The 26,175-nt window shown below is 43.5% G+C and overlaps 1 protein-coding gene and 1 long non-coding RNA gene across 4 annotated transcripts in view; both read left to right on the forward strand.

Annotated features, from left to right (window-relative positions):
• Positions 1–225: 225 nt before the first annotated feature.
• On the forward strand, positions 226–15,979 carry YPEL5 (yippee like 5). 3 transcript variants are annotated; one of them, XM_036075810.2, is made up of 4 exons: positions 226–368; positions 1,628–1,815; positions 12,149–12,313; positions 14,065–15,979. In XM_036075810.2, the coding sequence occupies exons 3-4, from the start codon at positions 12,173–12,175 to the stop codon at positions 14,287–14,289; spliced, it is 366 nt and encodes a 121-aa protein (XP_035931703.1). In that variant the 5' UTR covers positions 226–368; positions 1,628–1,815; positions 12,149–12,172; the 3' UTR covers positions 14,290–15,979. The 3 variants fall into 3 exon arrangements, with proteins under 3 accessions (XP_035931703.1, XP_035931702.1, XP_077912269.1); XM_036075809.2 differs by lacking the exon at positions 1,628–1,815; XM_078056143.1 differs by lacking the exon at positions 226–368 and having other exon boundaries at positions 1,617–1,815.
• A 4,311-nt stretch (positions 15,980–20,290) lies between these two features.
• Positions 20,291–26,175, forward strand: part of LOC144379337 (uncharacterized) — a 49,607-nt gene continuing 43,722 nt past the window's right edge. The window contains exon 1 of the long non-coding RNA XR_013442157.1: positions 20,291–20,610. This is a non-coding gene — a long non-coding RNA (uncharacterized LOC144379337). The remainder of the gene's footprint in view (positions 20,611–26,175) is intronic.

Raw genomic sequence — 26,175 nt, forward strand, 5'->3', positions numbered from 1 at the left:
AGAGTCAGGGGCGGGGCGAACTGCGGGAGCTCGCCCTGTGTCTGCGGCTTCTGGGAGGGGTGGGCAGCGACGCGGAGGGGAGAGGGAGTGGGGGAGGGTGAACCAGGGAAGGGGCGGGGCCCAGCGGAAGGGGCAGGGTGCCAGGGATGGGGGCGGGGCCTAGAAATGAAGGGGGTTCTGGGCCAACCGGGAGAGCCGACTGTTCGAGGGGCGGAGCTATGCTGAGTGATTGACGCGGAGGCCCAACCAGGGAGAGGCGGGGCCAAGGCCAGGGCCTGACTAAACCTGGAGACTCGGTGGCCGAGGGGCTTCATCCCAGCTGAGGAGCGAAGAGCCGCTGGCGGCCGCGGATCTCACAGCCGCTCGGGGTGAGTGCGGTGGGCGGGGGGCTGGCCTCGGAGCCCGACGGGGGCTGAGGAGCCCTCCGGGCCGACGGCTTCGAAGCACTCCGGGATCGGCCCGGGGCGGGGGGACTCAGGCAGGAAGTGCCTCTTCCTCGTCGGGCTCCCCCCGGGGTCCCAGCGCGGCCGCCCTCGACCCCTCTGGGCGGGCCCCAGTGCCGGGGCTGCGCGCTGGGCTGTTTCCTCTTTGTGAGGCCCAGGCGCGGCGGCCGCCGTCGGCCCGCCCCCGCCGCGCAGCCGGGACGACCGGCGCGACCGCAACAGCCGCGACCCCTCAGCTCGGCGCCCGCGCCCTCCCGCCCGGCCGGTTCCCCGGCGCCGCCTAGGAGGCCCTTCCGCGGGCAGTTTGGCCGGCGATCCCCCCCCACCCCCACCTCCCGCCTGCCCCGCCCCCACGGGCCGCGTCCCCGCCGCAGTGTCGGGGGCGCGCCGGGACTCCGCGCCACCGCAGATGTCCGGAGGCCTGCTCCTCGGCAGCCTCGCCGCGCCCCCGGCCCCCGAGTGAAGTCCGAACTCGGTTCCGAGCTGCGGGGCCGTGATTACGCCGCGGCGCGGCGCCTCTTGAAAAAGAGCCACCGTCCCGGCCCCCTGGCACTAGCTCCGGGCGGGGGGCCGTGTTGGCTTTGTGTCTGCCCCGCCTGGTGAATGTCGGCCACCCTGCCCTGTAGCTCGCAGGCTGGCCCCAGAAGCGAGCGTGGGGCCCCGCTGGGCCGGCGGAGGGCCGGGTGCGACTGTTGGACGGCCGTCGGGCGTCCCCGGGCCACGGCGGCCAGGCCGGGACCCCGCGCCGCCGCCCGCTCAGCTGTTTCCGGCCCGTGTTTGTGGTGCGGGAGGAGGCCGCGCCGCGCTCGGCCCGGCCCCTCCCGATTGGCCCGCGGCGTCACGTGCCCGCAATCAGCTGGGGCCAGCTGGGGCCGCGGGCGGCTGGCGGGGTCTGGGCGGCTGCGGGTCGCGCCCGGCCTCGCCCCGCGGGTGGGAGGGTGGGCGTGCTCTCGCAGCCCCTTTATTCTGCCCTCCTTCGAGGTAGCTAGGTAGGACAATGAGTATTGTGAACAGCGGGCGTTGGAAAACGGAACTGCTACCAAAAGATCTGTTTAATCGTGACGCCTATTAATCTCCGCCCCCCCCCTTCAAGGGAGAGAGTCTGGGAAGGTGTACAGCTCATTTATTTTTAAACTTTTTCTGTTTACAGAGCCCTGTCGGTAATCTGAGGATTTTTATTCCAGGTCTCCTTGACAGATGGAAAACCTGAAGTAACCTCAGGCTAGCTAACCTTGTGGTTTTGGAAAACTAGACTTGCTGGTGAAGTCACACTGGGGGTAATAGGATATTAGCTCACTTTGCGTGGCCGTGTACACAGTGTTGCAGCAGCGTTCCAACACAGACGAACCAAAACACACGAAGTGTTCCCAGGGTAAATATTTCTGCCAGATGTGAAGTATCTTGGTGGATTCTTTTCCTAAGACTTGATTGCGTATTTGTACTGTGTTAGATAAGAAGGAAGTTACCAAGAACTTTTCTCTAGAAGCCTGTAGCTTAGTAAAAAGTCATAGACAAATGAAATTGAGTAACAGGACAAACGTACGTGTTACTAAAGTATGAAATGAGTGTCATGGGAGTTTCAAAATGGGGCAGTGGGTAAGAGTGAAGTGGGAAGCATTCTTAAATGGATTGGTATTGCTTAGACCTAGAAAATGGGAGAGTCCTTGGGTGGCTTTTGGGCAGACAGGCCTGGAAGGAAAAACAGGCCTGGAGCATTTACAAATAGTGAGAAGGTGGAGCTTGTGGAATTTGGCACACAATGTATTTTTCCATTTATCCCATTATCTTTCTGGGAACGTAGTGGAACACCAGGTAGAATGTACCTCCTTGGGAAGGACATATCTAACTTTATCATATCCTCACCCATCTCAGTGCCCACTATAGGCCTACTGCTTGACTTTCTTTTTAAGTTTATCTCTAGCAACCATCTTATCTGTAGGGGAGGGAGATAATAAAATGTGCTCAAGTAAATTATTTAATTCTATACAGGGGAACTATGGAAATTGAATTTTTAGAAAACAACTTTTCCAAAATGGTTAGTAACATACATGTGGTTTCTAAAAATAATATATGGTTGGATCATCAAGGACCTTTCCCTACTTATTTGCCTTTTGCTCTACTGAAGTGGTAGAAGAGAGAAAAAGGTTTAGAAACAAAAGGGAAGGGAAATAAAGCCAAAATTAAGTCTAAAAAGAAGATATTAAATTAGATAAAAAGAAGATATTAAATTAGACACTACCCTCCAACATAGTCCTAAATATGTTCATGAGATGTGAAAGCTAGTTCTAAATATATTCATGAGATTCACAGATAGTCCTAAGTACATTTGTGCCCAAAATACCATTTTAGGTTTTATAGAGCCTAAATGGCTATATAAATCATTATCTGTTTCTCTGGCAATCCTGTCCTAATATCTGGGTAATGTAGGAAATGAACCTTAGCTATGACATGAATTTGTTACTTGACACCTTAATCAGGAAACCAGACAGTTCATTTATACTCCAGTCCACCCGATAAGGCTTTTTTGACTCATGGTATTGCATCACAACAAATGAGAGATCTCGAATTTGTCTTGCCAATGGGGTGTTTTGGGGAGATTACCAACTCAGTTTAGCTGCCTCACTGAGTTACATAACTACTCTTATTTTCTAGTGATGACTAAACAGTAAGTATTAATAGAAATATAGTAAATCTGGAAAACATTCAACAACAAAGGCATTATTTGAAGGACAAAAACAAAAGTACAGGTTACTGCCCATTGAAGACCTGATTCCACAACCAGAACATCATTTAACACAGCAAAGGAAACTGGTCGGGTATTGCAAGAGAACAAGGGGAAAACAGAGCTTTCGCTTGTCACTGAAACCTTGGCTTGGTAAATATTTTGTACAAAAATTGGTAAATTGGTTTTATGGATGGAACTCAATTTATTTTCTCCTTTTTAAGTTTTCAATAGAATTTAGTCACAAGTCAGTATGAAAATAGTTGATGAGAGAACAATAGCATTAAATGTTAATTATAGTAATCAACCCAAAACTATTAAAAGTCTTTAGGTTTTGTTCCTTCTTTTGTCTTGGAGAGGGGAGAGACTGAAAAACAGATAAACATGCTTCAGTGTGTTTTCATTTTACCAGAACCATCGCAAAACACAATTTCCTCTGGAAGAGCAGATTTCTTGAACCCTTTCTGCACTAGGCCTCTGCACATTCAGTTCCCTGCTGGAGAGAGTCTTTGTAGGTTGCATTTGCCAACCACCTCCTGGCATTGGAAAAACCCCACTCACTTGTCCAGCAATAGGTAGAGTCCCAGTATTGTCTGTTCTGTGGTCCATGGAAATGCCCTGAGGAAATAATTGCTTTTTAGAGGAAAAGTCTGTGAACAGGGTGTTTTTCTCATCAGTGGGTCCTTACAGATGCAAATCAATACCTACTATTCTCCCTGGTATTTTTAGGGCTGGGCAGTGTGATGCTTTCTTTGGCCAAATCTACCTGCGAGGGTTGGATCCCAACTGGATTATTAATTACAAGGAGGGTTGGAACTGTGACAATGAGAATTTGAGATGCTTCAGAAGGTTTCTAACTTTCCTGTTGCTTGTAATTTCTGTCACCTCTTCGCTTAGCTTTGCAGTAATTAACATGAGGTGAAGCCAGTTAATTGTTATTTGTCTCATGTTCTGTGTTTTGCTTTCTTCCTCCTTTTTTATTTTTTTAAGAGATTTTATTTATTTGAGAGAGAGACAGAGAGCATGAGCATGGAGGAGAGCAGGGAGCCTGATGGAGGACTTGATCCTAGGACCCTGGGATCATAACCTGAGCCGAAGGCTGACGCTTAACCGACAGAGCCACCCAGGCGTCCGCCTTCTTCCTCTTTAATAGGACGGGGAAGTTGGGGTGGGGAATGTGGATGAAGGAAATCTAATTTTACTGCATTACCTTTGTTTAACATTTATGGTATGCCGGGCACTATTCTCATAATGTATAATCTGCATTGAATTCTCACAACTCAGAGATGGATACTGGTATCTCCATTTTACAGATGAAGAAGCAGAGGATACCTTATCCAAAGTTTACACAGCTTTTAAGGGGCAGAGCTGAGATTTGAACCCAGGCTGTCTGATTGCAGAAATCAAATGTCTGGGCCACATTGTTTAAGTCCTGGGGATGCAGAGAGAAGGAAGCAGCAGCTAGGTGGTATATATTATTTATTTTTGCAGTCTTTTTAGAGCTGATCTGATTATAGAAAGTTAAAGATTTTAGCTAGGAATATCTGAAGAAAAGGGGAGCAGGATTAAATTGATCCTGTCTAATATTCCTGTTGATCCTTAAATCTGAGTGCCAACTAAGTTTACTTTTTTACTGAGAAAGACTGCTTTCTTTTTTTTTTTTTTTTTTTTTTTAAAGATTTTATTTATTTATTTGACAGAGAGAGAGAGACAGCGAGAGCAGGAACACAAGCAGGGGGAGTGGGAGAGGGAGAAGCAGGCTTCCTGCCGAGCAGGGAGCCCGATGTGGGACTCGATCCCAGGACCCTGGGATCATGACCTGAGCCGAAGGCAGACGCCCAACAACTGAGCCACCCAGGCGCCCGAGAAAGACTGCTTTCTAAATGAAAAGCCCTTTTTGCTGTCTGAAAGCGTTTTTAACAGGGGTCAGCATACTTTGTCAGGGGCCAGATAGTGAATATTGTGAATTTTACAAGCCATAAGGTTTCAGCCACAACTATTCAAGACTCTGCTATGGCAGTGAGAGAGCTTTCCAGTATAAACAAATGGATGTGGCTGTGTGCCAGTAAAACTTTATTTAGGGACGCAAATTTGAATTTCATGTAGTTCTCATGTGTCACAAAATAATCTTTTGATGTCTTTTTCCTACCATTTAAAAGCATAAAAACCATTCTTAGCTTGTGGGCCATTCAGAAACAGGTGGTGAACTTGAATTTTACCCACAGGCCTTAGTTTGCTGACCCCTGCTTTTAAGGAAAGTATATAGCAATGAGCCAGACAAAGAACAAGATACCATATTTGTCATTGATTTTGTGTGTGTGTGTGTGTGTATGCATATATATATATATTAGCTGTGAACAAGTAGAATTTGAAATGAAAAACAGTAACATTTAGCATCCAAAAAAATGAAATACCTAGGTATAAATCTAACAAAATGTTACAAGATCTATATGAGGAAAAATAAATGAAATCAAGAGGGGCACCTGGGTGGCTCAGTCGGTTGAGCGTCTGCCTTCAGCTCAGGTCATGATCCCGGGGTCCTGGGATCAAGCCCCGCATCGGGCTCCCTGCTCGGCGGGAAGCCTGCTTCTCCCTCTCCCACTCCCCCTGCTTGTGTTCCCTCTCTCGCTGTGTCTCTCTCTCTATCAAATAAATAAATCTTAAAAAAAAAAAAATGAAATCAAGAATGAAATAAATGGAGAGACTACATGTTCATAGATAGGAAGACTCAGTGTTGTCACACTATTAGTTATTCCCAATTTTGGATTCAGTGCAATACCAATCAAAATCCCAACAAATTACTTTGTGAATATCAACAAACTGATTCTAAAGTTTCTATAGAGAGGCAAAAGAATAGCCAATACGATATTGAAAGAGAACAGAAGACTGACACTACCTGACTTTAAGACTTAATATAAAGTTACAGTAATCAAGACAGTATGGTTTTGACCAAAGAGTAGACAAATAGATCAATGGAACAGAACAGAGAGCCCAGAAAGAGATCCACATAAATATCATGAACTGATACTTGACAGGTGCAAAGGCAATACAGTGGAAATGAAATACAATTTCATTTTCAATTTCCTCATGTAGATAGTATTTTCAATAAACCAGTGCTAAAATAACTGGACCTCCACATGCAAAAAAAAAAATCTAGACACAGACCTTACACCTCATTCACAAAAATTAAAATCAGTCACAGACCTACATGTAAAATGCAAAACTATAAAACTCCTAGAAGATAACATAGGAGAAAATCTAGATGGCATTGTGTATAGCAGTGACTTTCTTTACAACACCAAAGGCATAATCCATGAAAGAAATAATTGATAAGCTGGACTTCATTAAAATTAAAAACTTCTGTGCAAAAGACATCAAGAGCGCAAGAAGATAAGCCACAGGCTGGGAGAAAAAATTTGCAAAGATGTCGGATAAAGGTCTTATCCAGTATATACAAAGAACTCTTAAAAACTCAACAAAAAGAAAACTACCTGATTTTAAAAATGGCAAATAGCATATGAAAAGATGCTCCATATCATATGCCGTTAGGGAAATGCAAATTAAAACGAGACACCCCTACACACACACCGATTGGAATGGCCAAAATCCTGAACACTGACATCATCAAATGCTGAAGAGGATGTGTAGAGTAACAGGAACTTTCATTCCCTACTGGTGGGAATGTAAAATGGTACAGCCACTTTGGAAGACTTGGCATATGATCCAGCAGTTGTACTCCTTGGTATTTACCCAAAGGAACCAAAAACTTACATGGATACAAAAACCTGCCTTTCATGGATTTCTTAAAGAGAAAAATCTTGGCAGGTGTTTTTTTGCTGTGAACCTAAAACTGCTTTAAAAAAAAACCCCTTAAATCTCAACTAAAAATAGCCATTTTTAGAGAGTTGTTTTATTGACTTGGACTCAAAGTAAGAAATTACATAGTCCATATTGTCTAATTTTTGTAATAGTTGACTTCGGACACAGGTTGGAACTGCATGAGTCTGCTTATGTGTGGATTTTTTCGATAAATACGGTACTGTAGATGTATTTTTTCATAGTTTTTGTAATGTTTTCTGTTCTAGCTTACTTTATTGTAAGAATACAGTATATAATGCATTCAACATACAAAAGGTGTTATTTGACGCTTATGTTTATGTTGTCAGTAAGGCTTTGGGTCAACAATAGCCTGTTAAGTTTTTGGGGAGTCAGTGGTTATATGCAGATTTTCCACTATGCAGGGGGGGCGCCTGGTTGACATCCTTAACCACCACCCCCCACATTGTTCAAGGGTCAACTGTTACACATTCCTGGAGACATTGTATTTTGTGAATTTTTCAAAGCAAAAAAGCTTTTTTTCTCTTACAGATTCTGTAAATCCTGTGAATTTTTTAAAAATTCTATAAAAAGGTAGAGGTTCAAAAATGTGATTGCTTCACCAGGGTCTCCTATTAAAATAGAAATGGAAAATTCTAGCTAGCTAAATATACTGTTGAAGGGGGAAGGAAATTGAAACAATTACTAAAATGTGGTCTTTAGATCATCTATGAATTTCACTTATATTTTCAACCTGGCCCTTCAGTTTCCATTAATTTCAGATAAACTGATAATAGGCTCCTAGTAAACAACCATGTTTGGTACTTACTTCAAGCTTTTAACGATTTTAATAACCTGGAAGTAAGAAAAGCAAGTACCAAAGAGGACTTATTTATAAAATTATCTGGGAAATGGTACTTATTAAAATTAAGATTATTACTGTTTTTTGCTTGAGATTGTAAAAAGGAAGAAAGCATCTTAAAGCTTTAGCTATGATGAGTTTGGCCCTAGTTTTGGTTATAAACTTGAACTTCAACACTGACAGATATCAAAGCATGTATTTTATTACTTAGAGACACAGTAAGGTGCCCCTAGAGTCAACACAGAGAATATTAGTCATGTGTAAAAGCAGCTCAATTTTAAGGTGTTTTTAAAATATGTGGCTGAAGAGATTTGGAACTCTTCTAAGTCTAAGCAAGAGACTTAGCATATCTGGGAAATATTTTGAATGTAAAAACAAAAATAGTAGATCACTGGTTACCTGTGACTGCAGAAGGCTTTGTGGGCATTTTGGGGAGGTGATAGAAATATTCTAATGCTGGGTTGTGGTGATACAAAGTAGTGGCACAACCTTATAAATCTACTAAAAATCATTCAATTGTATACTTAAACAGTGGCTAAATTTTATGGTGTGTAAATTATTCCTTTAAAAATCTGGGGACTTTTTTGCTAAAAGAATTAGCTATATTCTATTTTGTCAGAAGAAAAGTTTCCAAGTTTGTAGAGGAGTGGTCTGTCTGAGCTCTTAGAAAAAGATGGTGGGGCACCTGGGTGGCTCAGTCGATCTGGGCTCAGGTGTAATTTCACGGTGGTGAGATCAAGCCCCAAGTCGTCTCCGTGCTAGGTGTGGAGCTTGCTTGGGATTCTCTCTCTCTTCCTCTGCCCCTCTCCTCTCTCTCTCTCCTTCTCCCTCTCTTAAAAAAAAAAAAAGAGAGAGAGAGAGATGGCTAAAGCACATGCCTTTGACCTTATTTTTGTAGTGCTATCAAATTTAGCACAAATGTAGGGGTACCTGTGAATGTGCATTGCATTTAATAATATACACTCCCTGGCCACAAGAGGTTTATCTAGAAGGGATGAGAATTTGAATTAAGACATTGATGGGGAAGGAGGAAAGACCTCCAAAAGTGATTTAGGACGTTTTGTGAGAGGTTGCCAGGGTTTACTAGTTTAGGAGAGTATGTCTTTCGAACTGGCCACCACTTAAGAAAGGAAATACAGGAGGGATCAGCATGGAGGCAGGAAGGGTACATGATAAATCTGAGGAGAAAGGCCATGAATCTGGCAGCCCTTTGGTCACTAGAGAATGAGGAGATGGAAAAGAACAACTGGAGCAAGGTTTCATTCAGGCTCCAGCTTGGCCAGTGTCAGGAAGTCACATAGACTTTATTTCTTCCTCTGCAAAAATAGGGTGACGATTAAAAAACTGTCAGGATTAAATGTGGAATGTGACATAGTGTCCCATACAGTGTAGACACTAAATAATTACTAGGTCTAAGGCAGAGTTCAGTATATCCTCCAGGTCCAAAGGAGTCTGATTCAGGCTCTATGTCTTAGCTTTTTAATGACCTTTCTCCTTAAATATAAAGTGGCATTCTGATTGATAGCAGCCTCTTGAGAATTTGGATAGTGTGAGTCAGTAGGTTGAGTCTCTAGCCCTGCAAAACTAAGGCTTAACACCTAGAACCTAATGACCCTACTTCCTAAAGATCAGACCTTTGATAGAAAGGGATGTTTTGCTTGCTTTTGCTAGATTCCATGGCATTCTAGCCTATCTTTTTTGGCAAATAACTAATTTTACAGTTTTATATCCATATATAGTACTCTATAAATGGAAATCACAACTAGGAATAGTGATTCTGCACAGATATTTTTGGTCTTGGTAATGAATCATATAATTGAATCCAGTAAAAATACTTGGGTAAAAGTAAAAAATAGACTGAATTTGAAGCAAGGAAGAAAAAACATGTTAAATCTCTTTACCCCATTTAGGAATAAAGAGATTGCCTGTATCCAGTAGCAAATGGTCACAGCTATATGGTAATTTTGAGTTAAAGATAGAATGATGTAGGCAGAGGGTACAGGGAGAGTTCATTTTGAAGTCTCAGTACATTTTCCACAGCAGCCTTGTGTCTGCCATGGCCAGTTCAAACACATCTAGTTAATACTGCATTATGGTTGAAAGAAGTTACAATATGAATATTTAAAAGTTTGAAGGAAAATTTGCTTTAAAGTAATGAGTCCCAGAAGCCCAAGCAGGAGGCTAAATCACTGCACTATACTGGTTTTCAAAGAATTATGGAATCTGAGGACTGTGTCTTAAGAGGTGAGACTGTAAAACCTTGCTGTTGATTACTTTCTGTAGTTGAGCAGCAGTAAGAAACATGACCCAGATCACCTGCTCACAAGTTGTTGTATGCTGTGGTTATATGAAGAGTCATAAACCCAGATGTCTTACAGGGGAAGTAATTATGTGATGCAAAGTGGTGACTGAGCAGACCCAATGACCTTGGGGGAGTGCAGCTACCAGTCACCTCCAGTCATTGTTGCCACAGGAGAACACGTGCCCTGTGGGCCAGATCTCCCTATTGTTTAAAAAACAAAACAAAACAAAACAGAGGCTCTTTAATGAAATCTTTCATGTTTGATGGTGGCCCAGGTGTTTTTTATTAATAAAAAACTTTGTGGGCCAAATTAAACATATGCACATATGTTTCGTAAGGGAAGGGTTATTTGTTTTGTTCACTGTTTTATCCCTATGCCACCAAATGAGTTCAGCCTGCAGGCCTAAAATTTGCAACATCTGACCTTTATGTAACAAATACTGTGTTCTTAAGCATCTGAAAAAGGTAGTGCTATCATTTTAAAGGCTGGTGAAACAATAGTAACTCTTCTGTTGTCATTTTGCAGAAATGTAATCAAAAAGCTAAATATTTCTTAAGTCTTGTTTTCACCCAGGGTTTATTCATTGACATGTTTGTTAATGGGCAGTGGTTTTCCTTTCACTAGCCACAAATTTTAATTGTATTTACCATTTGTTTTTCTTATTAAACTTCCATATCAAAATGTTTAATGGAAGTCATCATAACCTTTGTGATGACTTTTTTGGTGACATTAGGACTGCCTAATAACTAAAGCAAGTTCACAGATGTAAGAAGGAATGATGGAATTTTTAATTGGTAATGAAATTTCCCCAAATTTAAAATGACAGTGGATTCGTACTACAAACATAGATTGTAGGGTTTGTTTTCATAGTGGCAGCTGCATCAGCTTTGCATGCCATTTTAAAGATAGGTGATATAAATATTTAAAACACAGGAGCTGAAAACTATACCAGGAATAAATTCTTTATTTAATGAGAGCTGTAGTGTATTCTTGACTATATCTACATCTTTAAAAAATAGTGCTGAAGGGGATTAATTGCTGTGAATTCAAGGAGTTGCACATACTAACTCTAACTTTTGAAATACTGAAGTGTGATTATCCTTGTTTTCAGAAGCTGGGTTTCAAAGCTTCTTGTTTCAGTGTTTCAGCACTTCTGTGATTTATTGAATCAGTATGGTTTCTTAAATATAAGTTATGTAATAATGGCTTATCTTTCCCTTCTTTTCTGTGCTTGTTTTCCTAGCCTTATACCAGGGTAATGCAAGAATTTTGGCTTTAGGGTGGGTGAACTGCATTCCAGTGATGATTTTCTGTACTTGAAAGCTCTGTGACCTTTGATCAGTTAATAACCTTGGATAATTTATGAAATGGGGGTGATAACCTCACAGAGTTGTTGGGATGATTCTGAAATAAGGGAAGCACCGAGTACAGTGCCCCCACAGACTCCCAGCATACTGCTGTTAGTGCCGTCGCCCCTCCGGGATTGTAGGGTGCCTGATGGCCGGAGCTGCCCCTCTCTTAACCGGGACTACCCTCTTCCCATTTCTGATTGCCCCTTTTCTACTCTTGTGATCACCCACACGTGCCCCACAAGTCTTTCCTCAGATTACATATGCACAGAATGTACCCTTAACACTTAGGCTAAAGCCTTTTTTCTCACATCTCTGCCTGTGCTTCTCATTATTCGGTTTCTGATACTCCAGTTTCTTCCTGTGTTTGTCATACCAGCCAGAAGAGAAGTGATATTGTTCCAGCCTTGCCTAAACATGTTTGCTTCCTTGGCTCACTGCTTCTAAACAGTTCTTAGCTTGGTATGCCTGTTCGTTTGTTCAGTGCATGAACCTTGGATCCTTTAGCACAGAGTCAACTACTTCCCATACTAAGAACTACGAAGCAGAGATCATTATATATATATAAATGGTTCTCTCTGACCCCCACCAAGTAGATACCAACAATTTTTTTTAATCCTGATGCTTTCTTGTTCTTTTCCATTTGCTCCTAGGTTTTTAGAACTTCAGCTATAAAAATGGGCAGAATTTTCCTCGATCATATCGGTGGTACCCGTCTGTTTTCTTGTGCAAACTGCGATACAATCCTGACCAACCGCTCAGAGCTCATCTCCACTCGGTTCACAGGCGCCACCGGCAGAGCGTTTCTTTTTAACAAGGTTGGTGGGAAAACCAGCTTCATCTCCTGAGTGAGTTCAGTGCATATATCTGACAGCAGTACCACAGTGTCCCTCAGAGCTTGGAGATAGCAGGAAGAGCCCGAACGAGAGCTGTAGTCTGCGTGCAGGAAGGAGTGTCCACTAGCTTGTCTTTGGGACCTCAGGAAGGCATTCCTAGAATGTGATGTTTTACTGTGGAAGTTTGAAGACTGTGTTACAATAAGAAGGGCAGTCTCCATTGCTTCATGAAACATTCAGTGTAAGAACTTAGTAGTGACTTCACAGACTATGGAAGGAGGGGCAGAAGTACCCCTATATCCATGTCACTGATTTATCCTAGGGAGAGCTGCGTTAAGCTTTCATAGTTTGACAGTGCAAGTGAATAAAGATCATCTAATCAACTTCCCTTGCTCTAATTTATGCTCACCAGTCATCCTGATTATGTTGTGGCTTATTGCATGCCAACAGGAAGAGTGTTCCCTGATTTACAAAATAATGACTAGTCTGTCTGTTTCTCTGATTTCTGGCTTGCTTTGAAATTGGTTGATGTGAGGGGCACCTGGGTGGCTCAGTTGTTAAGCGTCTGCCTTCGGCTCGGGTCATGATCCCAGGGTCCTGGGATCGAGCCCTACATGGGGCTCCCCACTCAGCTGGGAGCCTGCTTCTCCCTCTCCCACTCCCCCTGCTTGTGTTTCCTCTCGGACTGTGTCTCTCTCTGTCAAATAAATAAAATCTTTTAAAAAATGAAATGAAATGAAATAAGATTGGTTGATGTGATTCTGCCTCCTGGAGTCTGATGTGTATTAGCAGAGTTGAATTTCCAAATCTTTTAGGCTAAGGGGCAGAACTAGTCCAGGGTACTGCTCTTAAAGGTCAGCTAGACTTCCCCAGTGGACACCCCTCTGTTCCATTTAGAAATAAGCTTTTCTCTGAAAGAAATGATAGTGCAGATCTCTTGATCTTTCTTTAGGTACAGAGCAGGAGTTGGTATACTATGGCCGGCTAGCTACCTGTTGCTGTAAATGCAGTTTAATAAAGCACAGCATGCTCATTCATGAATGTATTGCCTATGGCTGCTTTTGTGCTACAATAGCAGAGCTAAATAGTTAAAATAAAAACCATACAGCCCTCAAAGCCAGAAATATTTACTATCTGGCCGTTTACAGAAAAGTAAAGCATAGAGGATTATTGGATGTTCAGAATTACTGGAAATTCTTCACAGATTATTTGAATCCATTTGAAAACTGTATCACAGTGTAGTAGGCCTAGTGTGTCCCAGTTGGCTTGTATATAAAATGTATGTCTAGAAACAAATTTGGCAAACTTTTTTGTAGTTGTGGAATACCTGTTGTATACTAGGTTCTCTTTCATTGGTAGCCTTATTTGAACTCCTCATTGAATGGTGAATGATAACAGTTGGATCCAAACCAACGTTTTATGGCTCCAGGTGGAGGACTCTTCACTGCAACAGAAATGTGACTACAGGATATATAAGTAGTGCAGCTTGGACTGGTACATGGTACGGTAATGCAAGATTGCATTAGATGGCCAGTGCAGTGCAGTTTCCAGATATTTGCCTTTCCCAGCAACTTCTAAAAATAGCTCTTGGGAAGGGTATTGTAGGTTTGACTAAAGTAACAACTGCTGTTTGCTTTTCTGAAGTTGTTCTTATTGCACCAACCAAAATAATGTGTACTTCTTTGGCAGATAACTCACAGGGCTTGGCAATTTTGTTTTCCCATGTTTCTTAGGTAGTTAACCTGCAGTACAGTGAAGTTCAAGACCGGGTCATGCTCACTGGCCGCCACATGGTTCGAGATGTGAGCTGCAAGAACTGCAATAGCAAACTGGGATGGATCTATGAGTTCGCCACTGAAGACAGCCAGCGCTATAAGGAAGGCCGTGTGATCCTGGAACGTGCTCTAGTACGAGAGAGTGAGGGCTTCGAGGAGCACGTACCATCTGATAACTCTTGAAGAAAAAGAGATAACTCCATCTTTTCCCAGGTCTCCTTCACTGAAAACAAAAATCTACTTACATACACTGTCACCTTAGCATCAGGGTCGGATTCATGAACTGCGGAACAAGAGGTTGTGAGAATCTAAGATGGAACCTTTCTTTCTTTCTTTCTTTTTTTTTTTTAATTTTCAATTTTCCATCCAGCAGCAGTGTGTAGAGAGAATATTATGCAGATGCCGTTAATTTTTTTTTCCCTATGTTTACATCTTGAGGCAGAATAATCTTATCTGCAGCTACATGATGGGCTATGTGAGGAAAAAAAAATCTGGGCTGTTAGAGTGAAAAAGTGTGTTTTATGTAAATTTTGAAAGGAAAATGTGTCAAGAGCATGGTTTTTAAACTTATTTGGGCTTCATTTAAAAAAATGTTTTTTAAACCCAGTTATTTCACTTGATTTGCTAGCTTCAGGGAAGAGACCCGACTTTGTGACCAGCGCTAAAGGTTCAGTGTTAGTGTGGCTTGTGCTGGCCGCTGCGCCATATTCTTGTTGGAGATGAACCGTAGCACCAGACCCATCCTTCCTTGTCAGTCTTGACCCAAAGATGTCACCATTCCTAGTTATTTGTCACCACATAATTGGTGTTGATTGGAAACTTTTCCTGAAATGGGGCAGAACTGCTTGGTTGTCTTTTCCATGTAACTTAAGCATAGTAATATAAATAAAGTAATAGTTGGATGTTTTTGGTCCTGTGTTGCTTTTAAAAACACCTTCTAAAAGAAGAGCGGAGTATTTGATAAGTAATTTTCATGGTAGTGTTTCTTTTCCTCTCTCGAGCTAAATTGACTGTGTAGAAGAGATTACTGTGTTTAAATTAAAGCCTACTGTTTAAACCCATAGTACTGCATTTAGAAAAGAGTTGAACAGAATGTCAGTGTGCGTTCATGCAGAAAACATTTCATCTGCATCTGTTTTAAAAGAAGGGAAAATGAAGGAGCCTATCTAAAAATAATGCTTTACAAAGCATTTTCAGCCTATCCTCAATTGGGTGTTGATTTTGACAAGTCTGTAGAACCTAATAGTTTCATCAAAGGACTAGATCTGTCATTAGCATTATTTTCTCAGATCTTCCCTCCGAAGTTCAGCTATTGAAATTAAAACTGTACTTGGTCCCTTCAGGGATCAAATTTGACTCAGGGTGTTATTTTAGCCCCAAACTTACAACATTATGAAGTATTAAAATATAAATGTTTCTTTATCCAAACTATTTCTAGGTATTCTAGTATTTGTTTCTGGTGAAATAAATGACATTAAAATTGGCTAATTATTTAAATGTATGAATGGATGTTTGAGTGCTCAATCTCTAGGTCTTTGTCTGTAAAGGATGTTTGCCTCAACTAGCAAAATCTTTCATTGATATTAGAAGTGACTCTTGAGTACAGTTAAGATTAAGTTTCTCTTCTTTGCTTCCCGGCTCTTGGTTAGAGGCATAGGTGTCTGATTAAGTAGGTGTATAATACTGCATTTGAGATAAGTGGACACAAATGATCTTTCCTTCACCATGGAATAAATCTTCAAGCTTTAAGAGACAGCTTTCATTCCCATTCATTTCCATACTGGCCTTTGATTATATGCAGATCCCTGGTAGCATGCCTTACCTGCAGCACTATGTGCATTCGCTGTCACAATAAAGTATATTTTGTCTTGCATTGGTGCAAAACTACTTATTTCCCACTGATCCTTGTCTTAGTTTTAACTTAGTTTTAATAACATCTTATCTTAGTTTTAATATGAACACATATGTAATACCTTTGAGTAGCTATGGCTTTCTTCAGTTAGTGATAAGGTGATATTCTGGCTTAGTTAATTTAACCTAATCTACACCAGGAGATACTGAATTTACCAGTAGTAACTTCTGTGTGATGATTTTTGCCTCAGACACTGACAAACTACAGTTTAGTATATATGAACAAAAAAATGTCCTATCACTAGGTTAACTTAAGGAACTGGCAGGTACCACAACAAACAACGAGGTCCTCTGTGCCTTTTAAAAACTTACATTTGCAAAACTGAAAAAAAAAAAAAAAGGCAACATGAACGATGAAGTCAGATTGGATTGTTTATTGAAAAATGAACACACTGTTCACTGGAGATGGGAAAGCACTTAATGGGAATGATTCTGCTTTGGGATGAAGAGGTTGACCAAATACAGGGGAGAGTATACCACAAGATAAACGGATTACTGGGAGTTGTACAGGTAAAGCTTTAATCTTTGAAGACTTCAAAACCCTCTTCATTTTAGGTGACAGTGGCCATAAGTTGTTTTGATTTTAAACATGAGTGCTTTTATTTAAAGAGAACCTAAAGTGAGTATTTTTGGGGTTAAGCGTTTGTTAGTAATTACTGTAACAATTTAAGTTACCCTTGTAAGTGGCTACTTCTGGATTGGGGGAGAAAAATAGCGTATCTATTTTCTAAATTTATTTATTCATAAAAGTCTTATGGGATGCTTCAGTACAGAGATGGCCCCAACCCCAGGCCGAAATCAGTCCACAGGTAGTTTGGATCCAGCAGTATTGGGAAACTACCAGTTGTAAAAGATTCAGAGACATGTTTATGATGGTTCATTTCCACACCAGTTATAAAAATATCTCACAGTTTAGGCATCCACTATTGCATGCCTGTTTTTAACACCAACTTCCCACCAGGAGCCATATAAAACCTTCTAGGGAAGGAAGGTGTGAATTGGGAGTAGAGCAAGATTAAACTGAAAAACTCCTGTTAGGCTAGCACTTTGCACTAATATGAGAATTCTAGAAATAAAGCGGAACTAAAAGGAAAAATTAGGATGCATACCCATCTAAAATTGAGTATGAATTGCATGGCTTCTTTATTTTAGAATAGTGGGACTTAACAAATTGAAACATATTATGGCATAAAATATACATTCCAAAGCACCATTAAGGGTTTTGTGATCCTGGACAACACTCAACATATTTAGGCTTTTAATATTTGTAATCTGACCACCTGGGAGACTTGTTAAACAGTGAATTATGCCTTTCCCAATACTGGATTGGTCTCTGAGGTGGAGCCAAGAAATCCAGATTTTTTACCCAAATGCAAACATAACTTATCTGCAAATACATGACCATCACTATTGAAAGGGTTATTCAAACTCAATACAGTAGTCTCCCCTTATCCATGGTCTCCGTTTCTGAGATTTCAGTCACCTGCGGGTCAGGAAGCAGATGATCCTCCTGACATACGGTCAGAGGTCAGGAGTAGCCTGACCTACATCAAAATGCCTACGTCATCCACCTCACTTCCTCTAGTCACGTTGGCATTTTATCATTTCACATCATTACAGGAAGAGGAAGGGTGAGAACAGTACAATATGTTTTGAGAGAAACCATATTCACATAACTTTCGTTACAGTATCTTAAAATTGTTCTATTTTATTGTTAATCTCTTACTGTGCCTAATTTATAAATTATAGGAGAAAGCAATATGTATAGGGTTTGGTACTATCCGCAGTTTCAGGCATCAACTGGGGCCTTGGATGTATTCCCTGCGGGTAAGGGTGCTAATGCAATGTATGGTTTATGGTATGTTACCACCTGGTACAAACAGGTATTTCTCAAAAAGAGGCCAAAAGACTTAGAAGGATGAACAAGAAAAAAAAGGATTAATACGATGTCTACCTGCTTAAAAACAGTGATCCTTAAAAATGAGTAAATACAACAGTTAGATAAACTTTTTTCCTAAGATACACTTTTTAAAAGGAGGGGAAAAGTCTCCGGGAAAAATCTTTCTAGAAAGATCACTAGCCTTCAAAGGCCTGTCTTTAGTAACGAGTGTGATTTATTAACTATGTGACTTTGGGAAGTGTGTGACTTAACCTCTTAACCTTTGTTTTCTCAAGTATGAATTATAAAAAGTCCTATCTTAAATGATTCTTGTTAAAACATAGTGAAATACATGGCCTAAAAACCTGTTAAGTATTATGTAAATGTATCTATACTTTTTTCCAGTAAACCTTTACAATCCTTCACAATTTACTCTAATTTTACTCTAATGAATGGCCAGAATGCTTTGAGAGTTCTTTAAATCTTTCCTGGTTTGATATGCCTTTATAACAAATTAGGGCTAGAAATCTGCTGTTTATCAAATGTTACCATCTTGACCTTTTGCCATAAGGAACCTTTCATAATCTGCTTCAATAGACATTTTACTTCGCTTTCAATAATTGTCAAGGCTCCTATTTTTCTCCTACCATGGAACAAAAGGAAACCAAGGTAAAGTTTAGTGAATACAACCTCAGTGATAAGGTAAATAAATAAAAAAAAAGCCTCCATTTCCCCCCCAGCCAGACAAGGTAACTTTTGAGAAGAATCCTGTAAGAATTTTCACTACAGGTGTTGACTAGTTCCTTTACAAACCTAATTTTCTTTCTCCTGTGTTTGTCTTAGCCTATTTCACACTAGTGCTCTAATGGAGTTAGTCCAATTTTTAAAGAGTCCTAAGATTATGAGAAAAATGGTTTTATATACCAAATCAGCTCATTTCAATCCTCTGTGGATTTGCCCTAACAATGAACAAGTCATCTCTTGTCCCTGGATTTAGCGCAAAGTACAAAAACCAATTCCATCTAATAATTTAAAAAAACATACCGAGAGCAAAGCCCAGCTTTGGAAAAGGAGTTATTTATGTTCCTGAGGATTGGCCAGAGGTTTTCAGGGACTGGTGCAGTTGGGAGATCCCACCTGGTGTGCCCCTGGGTCAGGAGGGTGGGCTTCAGCTGTTCCCAGAATTTCACTTCTACCAGCTGTTGAGGTCCCGCGGAGTGAACTGTCAGCACCTGGCCACACTACCTTCTCAGCTAACCAACCCTACCTGTAGCCCTCCCAGAAAACACCGGGCCAAGTGGAGGCGTTACTGTGACCACATGAAGATTCTGTGAGTGTTCTCTTTTCCTAGCTAAGCCATCTCCCTTCCCCCAGGTTTCAAGCCAATTGGAAGGTGCTCAGAGGCATTTCTAAAACCTGCCAAAATGCCAAAAGGAATCCAAAGCTTTTCAAACCCTTTCCTGAGTAAATCCTGAGTCCTGTTTTAAAGTAGGCTCCTTCGAAAACGAGTCTCAACGATTGAGAGGGGGCAGTATTTTCAAGGACTTGGCGAATAATGAGTAAAACATCTGAGTGGCCCTGCTGATTTTTACCCTGCACAAAAAATGTTTAATATAACGTCCGCTGGAACTCATGCTACCAGAAAAGCACCAGTAGATGGCACGAGTATGCAAGTTCGGTTCTTAACTGTCAGTCTGACCTGTCTTTTGGAAAGATCGTCGGGGCAGTCTCTTAGGGTCGGCTCACCCAATGAGAGAGGATTTTACTCCGACGGGGGAGAGTTGTTGCGGGGGCCAAAGGAAATCAGATGTGAGCACATGCTTGGAAACTATAAAGATTATAAAGATTAGGTATTGTTTCCAGTTTTTGTGATAGGTGGTTTTTTCTCTGTTTTAGTATCTAAAGCTTTAGCTTCTACAGCTTTAAGCAATAGTTTTTCAACAATTATTTTTTAATATTACCTTTTATTTTGAAAAGGGTAACCCGAGTCCTGGAAAGCTGAACGCCACAGTATGACTTTGCAGTTAGTTAACCTCCTGAAGCCTTGCTTCTTCAACTTTAAAATACAGAAAATAATTTATGGAGAATATGTGTGAAAATTCTTTATAAGCCATACAGTATTCTAAAAATAAAATCATTCCTATAAATTGAGTGAGAGTCAGCGAGTTATTTCGCATCGCCTCCAGTTGCTAGAAAGTGTGTGCGCATTCATGTATCCATTGGGCAATGTTTGAGCACCTATTCCCTGTAAGACGATATGCTAACAGTTGCCAACACCTGGCGCCCACTTCCCGGCAGGCAGATGAAGGACATTCGCAAAGTCCAGTAGAAATGCCCCGAGCTACTTTATCCATACTGAATGTATCCCTGCTGTGGGAAATGAAAGGCATCCAACACAGGAGTGCAGAAGCTCGTGAAGGGCCTTCCTTCTTCCAGCCAGTGATTCGTTTCTAAGTTTGAACAGACGGAACGTTCCAGATTAAATGAAAATAACAGAAATCATCTCGTGTGATGGATTCTGAAATTGGATTAACCTTCCATTCTAAAACAAGCTTCATCTGTCTCCCTTCCAGAAGCAAATATAAATCAGCATTTCCAGGGCATGTGGCCATGAGAGAGGACAAGGCTCACACCTGGCAGCCATGCCAAGTAGAGGACATCCATAAAGGTGTAAGCCAAGGCTCAGGGCCTTCTCTGCACAAGAAACATCCCAGGTAAAGTGTTCTTTAAGTTGGAGGAGCAGGGACTGGTGGGGGAAAGGGGGACTTGTGGGGGGGGTGCTGGGGCTGTAAATTCACAGGCCCTCAGATTTAGGCATTTTCCGATGAGTGATCTCACACTCAAGTGCCTTTGGATGCTGGAGAGTTCATTAAGGGAGGCCTGTGTGAGACTGTGGAGGGTGGGGGGCTGCAGAGTGGAGAGCCAGAGCACATACCATTTCCAGACCGTCACTTTCGACTCAGATCAAGAGACAAACACAGCTTATTCTCTGGGGCCTCGGGGCTCCAGCTCACATCCCAAATCTAGCCCAACCATACATTTTAAACATTTGGAAACTAAGGCCGGAAGAGGTGAAATGACTAAACCGAATTCTCATTGTAAGTCGCAGAGAAACTATGTTCAGGGTGAGGTGTTTCAACACAACAGAGAGCCCAAGGGGGGAGTAGGCTAAAGGCCGGCGCATTAATGTTTTCTAAGCAGCCTTGGCAGGCCGACTGGTTAAGAGCATGGACTTTGAGCCAAAGGGCCCGTGCCTGAAGCCCAACTCTAACACTTACAGCTGGGTGCCCTTAGGCAGGTTACGTAGGCTTTCTGTGCCTTGACTCCCTCATCTCTAAAATGGTGGTGATAATAGTCCTAGCTTTGTGGGGCTATTGTGAGGATAAAATGAGTTCACATGTGGAAAGGACTAGCCTTTAAGTACTCATTCCCGTTTACAGACAAGGAAACATATGCATTCTCAGAGGTCAAGGTCACACAGTTTTACTTAGAGATCAAAAATCTGTGCATGCACGTATGTACACAGGCAGCAGCTGGTATAGTGCCCCCCCCCCCCCCCCCAGCCCCCAAGACCTCCTGATTTCAGAGCCTGGCCTCCCGGAGCCTCACATCTGCAATGACCAACTCAGGGAAATTGCAGAAAGGAGGGGCTGGGACAGAGGCCAGAGCTGGTTAGCGGGGTGGGTTTTTCCACTTTCCAGGAGTAGGCTTCCAGAAAAGCCTAGGGGTGAAGCCGTTTCCACACACTAGTGTTTCTCAAACTTCAGCGAGCATTAGAATCAGCAGGGCTCCGACACTGGGTCCTGGCTGTGCGCCAGAGTTCCTGGGTCGGCGGGTCTTGGGTGAGGCCTGAGAATTTGCATTTCTAACATTCCCCCCTTGGGCTCTCTGCTGCTGAAGCTGCTGTTCTGGAAACTATAAGAACCCCATACATTTTTTCTAATTCTCAGAATAACCTTATGAGTTTGGCATTTTCTCCATTTGATGGTGGAGAAAAGTAAGACCGGAGAACGTGGCTGACTTCTCAATATCACACCATTTGTTAGGAGTAGAACTGGGTCTTGAATCAAGGCAGTCTGGCTCTGGATCTGAGCTTTTCCTACCGGACCATGTGGGGTGAGGTATGAGTGTTCGTTCTCCACCAGGCACCTCGCTCTGGGCCAGGGGCACAAGGACAGGGGGTCTGATGTGAGATGCAGTGTGCAGGTAGAGAAGATGTAGGAGAGGAGACTGCTCTGAAGAAGGAAAGGCCTCCCTACTGGTTCCTATCGTCTCCCCTCCCAGTTCACCAACTGCCCTACCTCCTGAGCATTCACAGCTACTAAGTGTGACCAGGTCACATCCCTGACACCCCTTTTGGTGACTCCGCACTCCCTGCTCCCTTCATGGCCTTGTCTGCCTCTGCAGCCTAACTACCCCAAAGCTGCAGTCACACTAAGTTTTTGTCCACCCCTGAAGGTGACCCGCGCTCTCTCTAGCTCACTGTGCTGTGCTCCGTTTTCCCTCTGAGTAGGGTACCCACCCCCATCTTTGGCTGGAACACCCCTTCTTGTCCTTGAAGACTCAGCAGCTCTGGCCACCCATCCCTCAACCTCACCAGTGGGGGTTACGTGTACTTCCTATACCTTCCCAAGGGTACCGTGCCTTATGTCTTTCATAACACTTGCATACGTTGTTGGGCAATTACGTATTTATTGATGTATTTCTCCTTCTACACGAAATATCTAGTCTAAACCAACTTTTACCTCTAAATCCTCAAGGGCTATTACAGTATGTGGTACAGGGTGGGGCGGTGGTCCCGGAACTGGGTCTGCACATTTCAGTCACCTGGGGATCTTTGAAAAATTCAAGCCCAGGCCACATTCCAGATCAGTGAAGTCACAGCCTCTGAAGGTGGGATATGGGGCATCAGGATGTTTTTCAAATCATCCCCAGGTGATCCAGTGTGTGGACAAGCTTGGGAAGCACTGAAGTAGAATTTCAGGGTGCAGGATGGTTGGATGGTTGGAAGGATGGTTGGATAATCAGGTTGAAGTTTGAAAAGGAGAGTACCATGCAGAGAGAGGGAGAAGAATTTTTTTTTTTAAGATTTTATTTATTTATTTGACAGAGAGAGCACAAGCAGAGGGAGTGGCAGGCAGAGGGAAAGGAAGCAGGCTCCCCGCTGAGCAGAGAGCCAGCCACATCACGACCTCAGCCTAAGGCAGACGCTCCACCACTGAGCCACCCAGGCGCCCCGGGGGGAAGAACTTTTAATAAAAATAACAGCATAAACAAAAGCCCAAAGGTAACAAAGTACACAGGACCTGCTGGAAGATCAAGCTAAAAAGGTAGCTAGCAGGCAGACTATGAAAGACCCAACTTGCCGTCCTCAGGAATTAAATTTTATGCTGTAAGTGGATGAAAAGCCCTGGAAGAGTATAAGCAGAAGGTGAAATAAACATCTATTCTTTCAGGGGCGCCTGGGTGGCTCAGTCGTTAAGCGTCTGCCTTCAGCCCCGGTCATGATCCCGGGTCCTGGGATCCAGTGGGGCTCCCTGCTCAGCCAGGAGCCTGCTTCTCCCTCTCCCTCTGCCTCTCCCCCTGCTCGTGCACACGCTCTCGCTCTCTCAAATAAGTAAATAAATAAAATCTTTTAAAAAAAATAAACATCTGTTTTTTGGAAAACCAATTGGCAACTGTGAGGTCTTATTGGAGTGGGAAGAGGCTAGAGGCAGGAACAAAAGTGCTCTTTCTGCTTCAGCTTCCTGCCGGGGAGTGGCCTCTAGAAGGCTGCCGAACTTTTAGGAGAGGCAGCCCAAGTGAAGCTTGACTGCGGGGGCACTTGAGGCTATTGGGGTGGGGGCGGGGATCCCCCTTCTACATCTGCTGCTAAAACTAGGACTCACATCCATGACTTTCTGCCTCCGACTCTCCTAACCTTTAAACTTGAAATGATCAGCAACGCGGGTGGGTTCCGACTCCATGTCCTGGCGTGGAAGTCATCCTTGACAAATTCAAACACAAAGGCAAGCAGACATTAATTGATCAATGGCCACTAACAAAGCTGAACCTGCCAATTAAACAATCCGTTTTGTTTGATACCGTCCAGTTTTCTCTCTAGGTAGTCAATCTGTCAATCCGCTCTCTGATATTCTAACCATTAGCATCTGGATTGGGTCTCTCTGGCTCTCCCAGGAGGCTGCTCACCCTGCTGCCACCCCGTTTTACTGGAAACTAGGGTTTCCTCAGGCCAGCTTCATGCTGGAGTGTCCTTTCTACTCCCCATTCCTCCAACTAGTGATGGAGCTGGGGAAGGAGATGAGGGGGAGCTGGTGAACTAGAGTCCGAGGCCCCCACACACTTGATCTTCTGCTTCCCCAGCTAGTCATGCTGGAGCTCCCAGTCACTCGTAGAGAAGGTCCCGAGCATCTGCCTAGGAGGACTCAACGCCATATACTTGGTCTGGTTTTCCTTTGCCATTTCTTGTCCCCTCTTTCTTCATCTCCTAATTTTGTTCTCTCTCTCCTTTTCTCTATTTTTTCTCCCCTCTTTTTCTAGCCCCCTACAACCACCCTTGTACACTATAAGCACATCTCTCCCATTTGTCTGCCTGTTCCCTTCCTGCCCCAGGGTTGCCACACTCAGATGTTGCCCTGACCAGGAAGAAAGTGGGGAGAGCTTGCCAAGCCCAGAAGCATCTGCAGAACTATAGCTGCCCAAAAGGGAGCAGCCTTGGGGCGCCTGGGTGGTTCAGTCATTGGGCGTCTGCCTTCGGCTCAGGTCATGGTCTCAGGGTCCTGGGATCAAGTCCTGCATCGGGCTCCCTGCTCGGTGGGAGGCCTGCTTCTCCCTCTCCCACTCCCCCTGCTTGTGTTCCCTCTCTCGCTGTGTCTCTCTCTGTCAAATAAATAAATAAATAAATCTTAAAAAAAAAAAAAAGGGAGCAGCCTTTCTGATAGGCACATAGGCCCTAGATGGGCTAGTTACCCTGTTCTTCGTGTTCTTCTCTCCTTTCTGTGTCCCTCTCCCCCATTCCAGAGCAATGCAGTGGGCTGGACAGAGCATGGGCTCTGGAGTCGGGCCTCTATTCCAACCCTGGCTCTGCCATTTGCTGATTCAGTAACCTTGACCATGTTATTTGAGCTCTCTGTGCCCACCTGCTTGGTTGTTGGCTCTAAATGCCTAGGGAGGCATTCCAGCATAGTGAACACAGACCAAAGTCTCGAATGCTCAATCAACCACTTACTGGCTGTGTGACCTTGGTACCTAACCTCCCCAAGCCCTAATTTCCTCCTCTCTCCAATGGGTAACAGAAGGACCAAACTTGTCAGGTTGTGGTGAAGATTAATGAGCTAATTCAGGGAAGGTACTTAGCATGAAATAATGGCCACTGTATGCTATGGTTGTTGTTGTTATATATTATTTATACACTGCCTAGCACATGGCAGGTACTTATTGTAGCCAGCTTCCAAGATGGTCCCCAGGGAGCCTCACCGTCTGGAATGCATGTCCTTGTGTACTTTCCGCCTACACCGAATCACAAATCACAGCTCGTGTGAATTAGCGTGAATACAGTGCAAGTGACTGCGTGCCTTGCAAGGCCAAGTCCGAAAAGCCATTGCAGCTCCCACTTCAGCTTCTTGAATCATTTGCTCTGGGGGAAGTCAGCTGCCATGCCATGACGTTGTGCAAACAATAGACCCCTGTGGAGAGGTGCTGAGGTCTCCTGCCAACAGCTAGCGCCACCTTGCCAAGTGAGAGAGTCTACCACCTCAGCAGTGGAGTTCCCAGCACCTGTCAAACCGGGAGATGGCTGCAAGCCTGGCTAGCATCTGATGGCAGCCTCCTGGGGGCCCTGGAGCCAGAACTGCCCAGCCAAACCAAATTCCTGACCCCTAGAAACGGGGGGAGATAATAAGTTGTTTGTTGTAAACCACACATTTGTTACACAGCAACAGTTACCTGACACAGTGCTTTAAAACAAAGTCTCTTCCAAGTGAGAACAGATTGGCGTTTCCATTGCAAATGCATACGGTCTAGCATGTGAGCAGCAGGGGGCGCCATCGGACCATTTTCTGGTCTGGCCATGCCAGGCTTTTTCTCCCTCCAGCCCCGGGCACGTCTGGGTTGGGTCAAAGGAAAGGCCAGACTGCCCCCCACACACACCCACCCGCTCCTCGTGGGCAGAGCTGAAGGTGGCCCCAGGGGAATAGCCAGTCTCAATATCGGCTCAGAGCGGGGCCCTTCCCCCTGCAGCCAGGAGGCCAGCGAGTGGCTCAGAGTCCTGCTTCACTGCT

This window comes from Halichoerus grypus, chromosome 10 (genome assembly GCF_964656455.1).
Source record: "Halichoerus grypus chromosome 10, mHalGry1.hap1.1, whole genome shotgun sequence".
Classification (NCBI taxonomy): Eukaryota; Metazoa; Chordata; class Mammalia; order Carnivora; family Phocidae; genus Halichoerus; species Halichoerus grypus.

Coding starts and splice junctions, on each gene's coding strand:
- YPEL5 (XM_036075810.2), top strand. CDS start 12,173: ATGGGCAGAATTTTCCTCGATCATATCGGTGGTACCCGTCTGTTTTCT. Junction 12,314..14,064: donor GAGCGTTTCTTTTTAACAAG/GTTGGTGGGAAA, acceptor CATGTTTCTTAG/GTAGTTAACCTGCAGTACAG.